At 36.6% G+C, this 12,266-nt stretch overlaps 1 protein-coding gene across 3 annotated transcripts in view; it reads right to left on the reverse strand.

The window, feature by feature from the left end:
• The window catches only part of PPP4R3B (protein phosphatase 4 regulatory subunit 3B), a 63,447-nt gene that overhangs the window by 3,649 nt on the left and 47,532 nt on the right, over positions 1-12,266 (reverse strand). For 2 of the 3 annotated variants that reach the window (XM_082852379.1, XM_082852377.1), the window contains exons 13-15: positions 11,163-11,302; positions 10,583-10,767; positions 7,905-8,107 (exon numbers count right to left, since the gene is read on the reverse strand). In XM_082852379.1, the coding sequence (XP_082708505.1) occupies positions 7,905-8,107; positions 10,583-10,767; positions 11,163-11,302 (528 nt within the window). The remainder of the gene's footprint in view (positions 1-7,904; positions 8,108-10,582; positions 10,768-11,162; positions 11,303-12,266) is intronic. The other variant, XM_082852378.1, reaches the window with a different exon arrangement.

Raw genomic sequence — 12,266 nt, forward strand, 5'->3', positions numbered from 1 at the left:
AAGACTAGGAAGTAAGGGAACCAAAATACTGGGGAAAGCAGGGAAGATGATTAACAGTTGAGTCAGTGAAACAGACAACTGAGTCCTCAATTCTACAATTCGTTCCCCTACCACACGCCTACCCCCACGGGGAGATTCCGGCTCCTCTACCACCACGAACCATAAAGGAAAAGCAACAGAAAGGCTCTGCACTTCAGGACTTCAGGCACAGTAAAGGGCAGGGGAAAGGTGCCAGTGTGAAACAGTAAATTCTGCATGCCAAGCAGAGACACGTCCACCTCCATTCTAAGCTTTCGTTCCCATCCAGGCTCTCAGAACACCAGCAGGTGAGCTTATACTCACCAGGTGTAGCAGACTAGCTATGCCTGTAAGAGCTAAGTGGCTCCACAGGGAAAAAACCCCAAACCACTAACACTCCCTAAAAAGAGCAGGGCATTTGCTCTAGTCTTTTATATGAAGTCCACATCAGTAGGCCCTTCTCATTGTTTTTAACTGCCTTATTTTAAAAATTGAGACATAATTCACATACCGTAAAGTTCACCCCCGTGCAGTGTACAGTTCAGTGGTTTTAGTATATTCCCAAAGTTGTGTGACCGCTACCACTAATTCCAGAGTGTTTTCATCAACAACCACCCCCCAACACCTCTACCCATTAGTCACTTCCCATCCCTCCCTCCTTCCCAGCTCCAGGAAATCACAAATCTACTTTGTTTCTAAAGATTTGCTTATTTTGGACCAGTTCTTATAAACGGAAGCATACAATATGTGGCCTTTTGTGTTGGGCTTATTTCACTTAGCATAATGTTTTCGGGTTCATCTATGTTGTAGCATGTGTCAGTACTTCATTGCTTTTCCTTTTTATGGCAAAATAATATTCATCGTTACGGATATATCACATTTTGTTTATCCGCTCATCAGATGATAGACATTTGGGTTGTTCCCACTTTTTGGCTATTATGAATAATGCTGCTATTAATATTCATGTACAAGTTTTAGGGTGGACATATTATTTTCAGTTCTCTTGAGTATATACCTAGGAGTGGAATTTAACTTTTTGGGGAACTACCAGACTGTATTCTAATGCATTTGCACCATTTTATTGATACATTCCCATCAATAATGTATAAGTTGCAGTTTCTCACTAACACACGTTTTTGTCCATGTGTTTTATTATAGCTATTTTAGTGGGTGTGAAGTAGAATCTCGCTGTGGTTCTGATTTGCATTTTCCTGACTAATTTGCATTTTCCTGACTAATGATGCTGACCATTTTGTCATGTGCTTATATGCCCCATCTGTATATCTTCTTTGGAGAAATCTTTTTAAATGCCCATTTTAAAACCAGGTTGCTGTGTTGTGCTGGAGAGTTCTTTATATATTCTGGATACCAGTCCCTTATCAGATATATTTTCTCCCATTCTGTGGACTGCCTTTTCACCGTATGATAGTGTCCTTTGAAGCAAAGAAGTTTTTAATTTTGATGAAGTCTGATTTATCTGTTTTTTTCTTTTGTAACACTTGTGCTTTCTGTGTTATACCTAAGAAATCACTGCCTAGGGGAATTCCCTGGTGGTCCAGTGGTTAGGGCTCTGTGCTTCCACTGCAGGGGGTGCAGGCTCAATCCCTGGGGAACTAAGATCCCGCAAGCCTTGCGGTGAATAAAAACAAAAAGAAAAAAAAAATCACTGCTTAATTTGAGGACATGAATATTTACACCTGTAGTTTTTTCTAAGTGTTTTATCCTTTTAATTCTTATATTTAAAACTTTTGTCTACTTTAAGTTCTGTAACATGGTGAGGGGCAGGGTCCAACTTCATTCTTTTGAATGCAGATATCCAAGTTGTCCTAACACCATGTTGAAAAGATGATTCTTTACCTCAGTGAATTGTCTTGGCAGTCTTGTTGAAAAGTCTACCTTTTTTTTTTTTTTTTGGTGCTGTGAGCCTAGCAGATGAATTTATTTTATATTTTTGCTGCATAAATAGATTAGCACCTCACTGAGGCACTTCTCAAGGCTTTCTTTTTTTTCTTAGTTTTTATTTTTATTTTGTATTGGAGTATAGTTGACTAACAATGTTGATTAACAGGTGTATAGCAAAGTGATTCAGTTATACATATACATATGTATAACTGAGCAGAGTTCCCTGTGCTATACTGTAGGTCCTTGTTATCCATTTTAAATATAGCAGTGTGCGCATGTCAATCCCAAACTACCTTACTTTTTAATATGAAAGAAAATCCAAGCATCACCAGACACTTGAGAAACACTTCTACTATGAAAGAAGGGATCAAAACAACTGATGTAACAATAACAAAAACCTATGAAGAAACAATGACTCTTTCTGAACTAAAACTGACAAATTAACAAATTTTAAGTTAGGAAACTTAACATAATTCATCATATTAACAAATCTAAGGGGACAGAATTCAAGAATTATCCTTGACTCCAGTGGGCCCCAAACTTTTTGTCACTAGGGACCAGTTTTGTGGAAGACAACTTTTCCATGGTTTGGATCGGGGCGGGGGTGGGGGGGGGGTGGGGGTGGGGGATGGTTCAGGCTGTAATGTGAGCGATGGGGAGCGGCAGATGAAGCTTTGCTTGCTCGCCTGCCACTCACCTTCTGCTATGCGGCCTGGTTCCTAACAGGCCTGGGGGTTGGGAACTCCTGCTCTACTCAATAAATAAAGAATACATAGATGGGACTTCCCAGGTGGTCTAGCAGTTAAGACTCCATGCTCTCAATGCACGTGGCTTGGATTTGATCCTTGGTCAGGGAACCAGATCCTGCATGCTGCATGCTGCTGCAGCCTACATGCTGCAACTAAAGGTTCCGTATGCTGCAACTAAAAGATCCTGCATGCCGCAACAAAGATCCTGAGTGCCACAGCAAAAAAAAAAAAAAAAAAAAAAGAATACATAGATCTTCCTTCAACATGATTAAAAATTTTTAATCATCAGTAAAGGTGATAGTCGCAACTACTGAGCCTACGTGCTGCAATTACTGAAGCCCATGTGCTGCAACTACTGAAGCCCATGCTCCGCAACAAGAGAAGCCACTGCAATGAGAAGCCTGTGCACTGCAATGAAGACTAGCTCCTACTCGCCACAACTAGAGAAAGACCATGTGCAGCAACAAAGACCCAATGCAGCCAAAAATAATAAATAAATTTCATTAGTAGCTACTGTTTCGCTGATCTTGAAAACTATAAAATTTTCAAAGAATGTGATTTTTAAAAAATATGTTAGAGCTTTAGGATGCCTCCCAAAGGAAAACAGACAAATTATCACCTGATCTATTTAATTTTAAGAACCAATCAATTTGATTGTAGCAATCAACGATGGTGACGAAAATTATAAGATGCTGATGAAAGAAACTGAAGACGACACAAACCGATGGAAAGATACACCGTGTTCTTTCCATGAAAGAATGAAAGAATCAGTGTTAAAATGACCATACCACCCAAGGCAAACTATAAATTCAATGCATTCCCTATCAAATTACCAACAGGACTAGAATAAAAAATTTAAAAATTTGTATGGAAACACAAAAGACCCCAAATAGTCAAAGCAATCCTGAGAAAGAAGAATGGGGCTGGAGGAATCAGGCTCCTTGACTTCAGACTGTACTACAAAGCTAAGTCATCAAAACAGTATGGTACTGGCACAAAAAACACCCATATAGATCAATGGAACAAGATACAAAGCCCAGAAATAAACCCATGCACTTATTGTCAATTAATCTACGACAAAGGAGGCAAGAATATACAATTGAAAGACAGTCTCTTCAACAAGTGGTGCTGGGAAAACTGGACAGCTACATGTAAAAGAATGAAATTAGAACATTCTCTAACACCATATACAAAAATAAACTTGAAATGGATTGAAGATCTGAATGTAAACCAGATACTATAAAACTCCTAGAGGAAAAGATAGGCAGAACAATCTTTGACATAAATTGTAGCAATATTTTTTTGGATCAGTCTCCTAAAGCAAAGGAAATAAAGGCAAAAATAAAAAAATGGGACCTAATTAAACTTAAAAGCTTTTGCAAAGCAAAAACGAAAAGACAACTTACTGAATGGGAAAAAGATTTGCAAATGATAGGACCAATAAGGGGTTAATATCCAAAATATATAAACAGTTCAAACAACTCAACATCAAAGAAACAAACCCAATTAAAAAATGGGCAGAGGATCTAAACAGACATTTCTCCAAAGAAGACATACAGAAGGCCAACAGCCATATGAAAAGATGCTCAACATCACTAATTATTATAGAAATGCAAATCAAAACTACAATGAGGTAACATCTGACACTGGTCAGAATGGTCATCATCAGAAAGTCTACATTATAATAAATGCTGGAGAGGATGTGGAGAAAAAGGAACTGTCCTACAGTATTGGTGGGAATGTAAATTGGTGCAGCCACTATGGAGAACAGTATGGATGTTCCTTAAAAAACTAAAAATAGAACTACCATATGACCCAGCAATTCCACTACTGGGCATATACCCTGAGAAAAACAGAATTCAAAAAGAGTCATGTACCACAATGTTCACTGCAGCACTATTTACAATAGCCAGGACATGGAAGCAACCTGTCCGTCGACAGATGACTGGATAAAGAACACGTGATAAATATACACAATGGAGTAAAACTCAGCCATAAAAAAGAATGAAATAATGCCATTTGAGGCAACATGGATGGACCTAGAGATTATCATACTAAGTGAAGTAAGTCAGAAAGAGAAAAACAAACATCATAATATTGCTTGTAAGTGGAATCTAAAAAAAAAAATGATACAAATGAACTTATTTACAAAACAGAAATAGACTAACACACAGAAAAGAAACTTATGGTTACCAAAGGGGAAAAGGGTGGGGGGGGGGAACAGATAAATTAGGAGTTTGGGATTAACATGTATACAATACTATATATAAAATAGATAACCAACAAGGACCTACTGTATAGCACAGGGAACTATATTCAACATCTTGTAATAATCTATAATGGAAAAGGATCTAAAAAAAGAATCTATCTATCTATCTATCTAATCTATCTACCTCTGAATCACTTTGCTGGACACCTGAAAAGCAATGATGGTGAAAATGGCTAAAGGGCCATTGGTGATAAAGAACTTGCCTTCACTTAGAAATGTGGTCAGTTTGCTGAAAAAGGTTGAGAGCCAATATAACTAGTGCTTTACTCTGTGAGCTCCTATCTTACTTAGTATCAAATTTTTGTGATAGTCTTAGTGACTGAGCAATTAATTAGTTTTCCAAGAACAACTGCTATTTTTCTATCTGTTCCCCCAAAAGATGTAGAACAAATGTATTCGGCAATCTGCTGTGTCAAAAAAGGTGAAATATGTGTTTGTGTTCGCACTTGATTTTGCTTGTTCATAAATAAAAAATTATCTGTAAGGACAGTAAATTAAAAACTCAGGGAAATAACCCAGAAAATAGAACAAAAAAATGAGTAATAGGAGAGAAAAATTATGAAAATTATAAGGCCCAATATCCAAACAATAAGCTATAGTGAAAGAGCATAAAATGTCCCAAAACTAAAGGTCATGACTGTTTAGCTGAGAATGCCCGAAGTATATCATCCTGAAATTTCAGAATACAGAGATAAAACCCCAAATGCTTCCAAGAAGAATCAAATAAAATCACACACACACAATCAGGAGTAAGAATGTCTCTGGAATTCTTGGCAGCAATAACTTCGAAGTTTTGAAAGAAAATTATTTCTAATTTGGCTCTACATTCAGTTAAATTGTCAATCAAGTATGAGGATACAATAAAGACATCTTCATACATGCAAGGTCTCAAATTTTATCTCTCATGGAATTCTTTTTCCAGGAAACAGAGAGGGTATTCTCCAACAAAATGAGATGGAAAATCAAGAAAGAGAACAGAGACCTGAGATCCAGGAAACAGTCAACATAAGAAAAGAAGCAAGGCAAAAGGAAGTATTAGTGTGATGGCAGAGGCAGCCTTAAGACAACAGATGAGCAGCAAGTCTGGAGAGGAACCAATCTAGGCTGGGACAAGATGGGAGACTTTAAGAGAGATGTCTCCAAGGGGGAGACTATGTGGAAAATAACCTGAGAGGTTATTTACTCTATAAAAAGAGAAAAGTTATAAAGAAAAACACAGTGTAGAAAAAAAGCAGGGAAAAAAAGAGAAAAAAGCAGGAAAAAAATTAATGAATAAAGAATATTTGTGTTATTATAGCTATAAAGTTATCAAATATTGTTTTAACCAAAAATTGTGATACAGAGAGTAATAAGGGTGAGGATCTGGTACAGAGTGGTAAAACAATATGGCAGTATTAGCATATTAATTAGAAATAGAAGAACGAGCTAGAAGAGTTCCAAGCCTTCGCTGCATAGAAGAGGACTGTTTTTTTTTAATACTTTTAATGCTATTTGTCTTTTAAAAGTAAGTGCATATATTACTTTGATTAAAAAAAAAAAAAAAGAAAAGCTAGTATATATTGAGAATGTGCCAAATAGTGTTCTAAACTCTTTACATTTATTAAATAATTAAACCTTCACAACAAACCTATAAAGGAGGTGCTGTTTTATCCCTGTTTAAAATGAGAAAACTAATAAGGCCCAGAGAGATTAAATAATTTACTTAAGGTCAAACACAAAGAGGCACAGCCAAGATTTGAACCCAAGCAATATAACTCAACAGCAAATATTCTTAATATAGTGTCATAATATTATACTAAATTGTCCTATCAAAAAATGAAAATTTAAAAATTCTTGTTCAATAATATAAACTGTATTTCACAAACAGGAGAATCCTATTGAAAATGCTACTTCTGTGATCATTAGTCAAGAGCCCACCTTGCTACAATACTGAAGAAAGATTCTACATTTCTGTAAAATAAATAAACTCAGACTTATATTCTGTGTTCAAAACAAGAAGCATCACTTCACTTAGGTTTTCTACTATGGCCTTCTCTTGTCCTTCTAACCTGATACTAACAGTTGTCCTTTATTTATGCCTTTTTATTTTAAGCCACTCCTTTTTGGGGAAAAGGACATATTACATATAATAATAATGTAAATGAAAGAAAAAAGTTTTATATAAAATTTAAACTTGTTTACATGAAAAAAGTAACCAATGGGAAATACATTTGCTATGTGAATGACAAAAAGGTTAATATTCTTAACCAAAGACTCACTCATACTAAAAAGACATAAACCAATTTTTAAAAAGGCAAGACTATGAACAATTAACAGAAGACCAAATTCAAAAGGCTAACATTCAACCTTACTAGTAACAAATGACACAATTAGGAACGAGATATATACTGTCTCCTCTACCTAACTGGTAAAGATTAAAAATCATTATAATAACAGTGCCAAAGCTGCAGTGAACCAAGCATACTCATACAATGCTTACGGTAACATTAATTGGTATAGCCTTTCTGGAGAGGAATTTGACAATATGGGTGAAAACACTGTTCTACTCATCTATCCAAGAAAATAACTTAAAATGCAACAATGCCAGTAGTCAGTGAAATATCAGAATCAACTTATGTGCTCCAAAATATTGGCGGGGGGAGGGGATGCTTACAAATACTATGATACAGCTAAATCAAATGAAATTCTACAGTCCTCATTAATGTTTTAATAACAGAGAAAAATTCTCATAATTAATGGAAGCAGGATACAAAACTGTGCTTATACAGAGACTGTAATTGTGTCAGATAAACCCATACACCTAAAGAAAAATCAATCAAATGTTAGCAGTCATATTCTCTGATGACAATGTGTGCAACTTTTTTTCTTCTTTGAGATTATTTTTATTATCCAATTTTCTTCAGGAAACATGAAATAGTTCTACAGACGAAAAAAGCGAAGTTTGTGTGTAGAGCAGTTTCACATACCTTGGTGGCTGTTACTGATGTAGCCAAGTTTGTAGTTTTGGAAGAGGATCCATTAGAACTTGCTGGTGGTGTCTGAGCCACTACAGATTTACTGTTTGTACTGTTTGTTCCATTGGCAGCACTAGTGGAGTGGGAGAAAGTAAATTTGAAGCCACCAGAAGATGTCCTTTTGGGAAGGTTTTCCTTGTCTTCACTTTCCTTTGCTAAAGCAAATGTAAAAATTTGAATTATCAGTAAATATTGCTAAGTCAAAGTATCTGAAAAGAACAATAATTTAAAAACTTATAAAACAGTGCCTTTGCTTTTTTGTAAGAGCTAAGAGGGTAGAGCATGATGTGTACAGTGACAAGTCTTTATTAGCTGGAGTCTTAGAAATCTCAGGATTAGAAAGAAACTTCAGAGTCATATAACAGATCAGCCACCGTATGCTAGAATTCCACACTGCTATATCTAGGACTCTTCCAAGGACTCACTAGCTGTCTGACTCTTCCTTTCATTGTCTCTCTGCAGCTTCCACTCACTGACTCTACACTTCCATACTCATTGTGAAAACCTAATAATCTCTCCCACAAGTCAATAATATTCCAAATGCCTAAAGAAAATGATTAGGATCATGTTTATCAGTCATTTATTTCCTGAATATTCCAGGTTCCTTTATCTGTTTCCTTTATCACAAAGGTATCTACTATCCTTTAACATCTGGCTGCCATTATTTTTTTTTTGCGGTACACAGGCCTCTCACTGTTGTGGCCTCTCCCATTGCAGAGCACAGGCTCCGGACATGCAGGCTCCGGACGCACAGGCTCAGCGGCCATGGCTCACGGGCCCAGCCGCTCCGCGGCATGTGGGATCTTTCCGGACCGGGGCACGAACCTGTGTCCCCTGCATCGGCAGGCGGACTCGCAACCACTGTGCCACCAGGGAAGCCCTGGCTGCCACTATTTTTGATTATGTTTCTTAACTGGATGCAGTACTTCAAGTATGGCCTCGCTGCCTCTTCTGACAGTACTCAGGGCAGGGCCTGTAATGAGTAAAGGTAGAAGAATTTGGCTACCGAAAGGTACCTATTCCTTAGGACATTTTAATAGGCTCTTGTGATCCCCCAAGCTGAAATAAATAGAACTTATGGCAGTGATGAGTGGAAAATGAGTGAGGCTGGTAGCAACAGTTTCAAGGAAAATGTAATAAGAAATTAATGAAACACTAACTAATGAGAAATGCCTTTAGAAAATCACACGTTGAAAATCACAAACTAGGAACCTCCCTGGTGGCACAGTGGTTAAGAATCCACCTGCCAATGCAGGGGACACGGATTCGAGCCCTGGTCTGGGAAGATCCCACATGCCGCGGAGCAACTAAGCCCGTGTGCCACAACTACTGAGCCTGTGCTCCAGAGCCTGCAAGCCACAACTACTGAGCTCGCATGCCACAACTACTGAAGCCCGTGCACCTAGAGCCCTTGCTCCACAACAAGAGAAGCCATCACAGTGAGAAGCCCACACACCACAACAAAGAGTAGCCCCCGCTCACCACATCTAGAGAAAGCCCACGTGCAGCAACGAAGACCCAACACAACCAAAAGTAAATAAATAAATAAATAAATTTAAAAAAGGGAAAGAAAATCATAAACTTATATATAAGTCTAGGAAATGCTTTTGCCTTTCAAGACATAAATTTTTTGAAACATTTAAATTATAGAATTAAAGTGACTGGTTCTTCTGAAAAACACTAGTAAGATCTTAGTTTTATAAACAAGTTAAACATATTTGAAAGACAGGAAATTTTACTGTTACTTTTCCGCTCTTGACATTTTATCTTTTTTTTGAACATTTATTTGTTTTGGCTGCTCCGGGTTGGGATCTTCAGGTGCAGCATGCAGGATCTTTTTTTTAGTTGCAGCATGCGGACTTCTTAGTTGCGGCCTGCAGGCGAGATCTAGTTCCCGACCAGGGATCGAATCTGGGCCCCCTTCACTGGGAGCACGGAGTCTTACCCACTGGACCACCAGGAAAGTCCCTTGCCATTTTATCTTTATGAAACTTTTATAACAATTTAAAACTTTCAAAGAGTAAAGTACTTCTTTCTTTAAGCTTAGTTTCTCCAGCTGTAAATGACAGAGCGCTTTGGAAAGTTTCTATGGATCTATATGGTCTCTATTATTATTGAAGATTTCAGTATAGAAATAAAAGCACAACTGTTCACAGAAGGCAAAGTATAGACAATGCAATTTATAAACAGCAAATGAAGAGAGTCACAAAATGGCAAGTTTCAAGAAAAACATTTTAAACACTTTTTTTTTTTTTTTTTTTGCGGTACGTGGGCCTCTCACTGTTGTGGCCTCTCCCGCTGCGGAGCACAGGCTCCGGATGCGCAGGCTCAGCGGCCATGGCTCATGGGCCCAGCCGCTCCACGGCATGTGGGATCCTCCCCGACCAGGGCACGAACCCGTGTCGCCTGCATTGGCAGGCGGACTCTCAACCACTGCACCACCAGGGAAGCCCCATAAAATGTTTTGAAAAATCAGATTTGAAAAAGGTGATAATTTTAAAAGGTTTTGATTTAGCATAAAATTCATGTCTTTCATGCTTTATAAACTATTATCACAACTTCACAAACAACTGAATAATTTCTATACTAAATAAGAGAATGAACTAATCAAAAATTCAAAATTTTAATACCCTTTTTAGTCTCCATGAATTTTTCATAACTATCTGGAAAATCATCTTCTGCCTTAGATTTTTCCACTGGTGCCACAACTGTTTTCCCTTCCTCCTCTTCATCTTCATTAAACCACATTTCTTCATCCTCTTCCAATGCCTTTGCATCTCTGCGAAATCTGTTACTACGCAATATAGATGGTACACTGTAAGAAATATATCACAAATATTAAGTAGTGATTTAAAATTCCTGACCAGATTATATGAGAATATGTATAACCAAGAGGAGCTGAAATAATTTTAACTGAGTATAACTTATATCATAATCACCTCAGTTGCGATATAAGATGTAACCAGAAACCAGAGAACACTCCAAGGATGTTTGTACACCAGCCTAAAAATTCATCTTGAGTTATGATATGGAGCAGTAATCTTTCATACAAAAGATTCGTGTAGGGAGAATATACTACCCTCCTACACAACCCTGTACTATCTAATGATGGAAAGAAAATTCCTGGGTAAATTTCATATGTAAGATCAAACTACACATGATTTTGAACATAATTTTATAGGCTATAAATGCAATATACTTAAACAATACCTGTTCAGTTTCTGATTTTGTCTGTCTTTTTCTTGCTCATATTTAGTCTTCAATCCTTTGAATGTCTGAACATATTCAATCGATTCAAGTGCTTTATAAAAGTTTTCAACTATATGTGTAGTAAGAGACTTGATATCTTCCTGTATAAGCACAAAATTTATATTTCAAATATAATACAATGCTTGTTAGAAGAAAAACTTAAAAAAATTTTTTTATAGTTCTAAAGCTGATCAAAAAAAAGGTTCTTCAAAATCATCTTCCAAAAATAAACATCCTAGTTTCTTTATACATGAGCCAGGACTCCACAGAACACTTGGAAAAAAGGAGAAGTAATTGACTGAAGCCCTTTTGGGGGGACTATAAAGAACATTTGAAAGGTAAATGTATTTAGTTTATGTTGTTTGTTTATTTTTTGCATTTACATAATAGCACTTTACAATTTAAAAAGCGCTTATCACATACAATTTCACTTGATCCTCATAACAATTCTATAAAATACGTTTTATTAACCCTATTTTACAGAAAGGGAAAATTGAGGCTATGACAGAGACTGGATGGCCCGATCAAGAGTGCACACCTAGTTAGAAAGCAGATATTGAAATTATATTTTCAACAAACATTGAAAGATATTATTGATGATGTCTTGTTTAACTATCAAAACAAGATAAGCCTTACTTAAAAAATAAACAGATTCCTCTGACTATATCACGTATACATATTTGGTAAAACAACTTGAATTCCTCTTGTATATTTCCACAGTTCTCTAGTGGTGTAATTTTTGTGAAATAAACCGATAGTAATAAATTTTAAATTCTAAATGAACCATTTTAAGTGATCACTGCAAATGAATGGGTGCAAAGCAGGCTCATCATTAAAAATAAATAAGTTGTGATTCAGGACTAATACTGGTAGGATATATACATGCCACTTCCTTAGAAGATATACCATAACCTGGTTGTATTAAGGACTGTTATATCTTTAAACTAGTTCCCCTGAATATCTGAATCAAAAAAATATGCAAAGGAGAAAAATTAGAAACCTAGGTAAAATAGTTGTGTTACACACAAACAAAAAAAGGTAAGTTTTGGGATTCAATGTACATTT

This window comes from Leucopleurus acutus (genome assembly GCF_964270905.1).
Source record: "Leucopleurus acutus genome assembly, chromosome: 12".
NCBI lineage: Eukaryota > Metazoa > Chordata > Mammalia > Artiodactyla > Delphinidae > Leucopleurus > Leucopleurus acutus.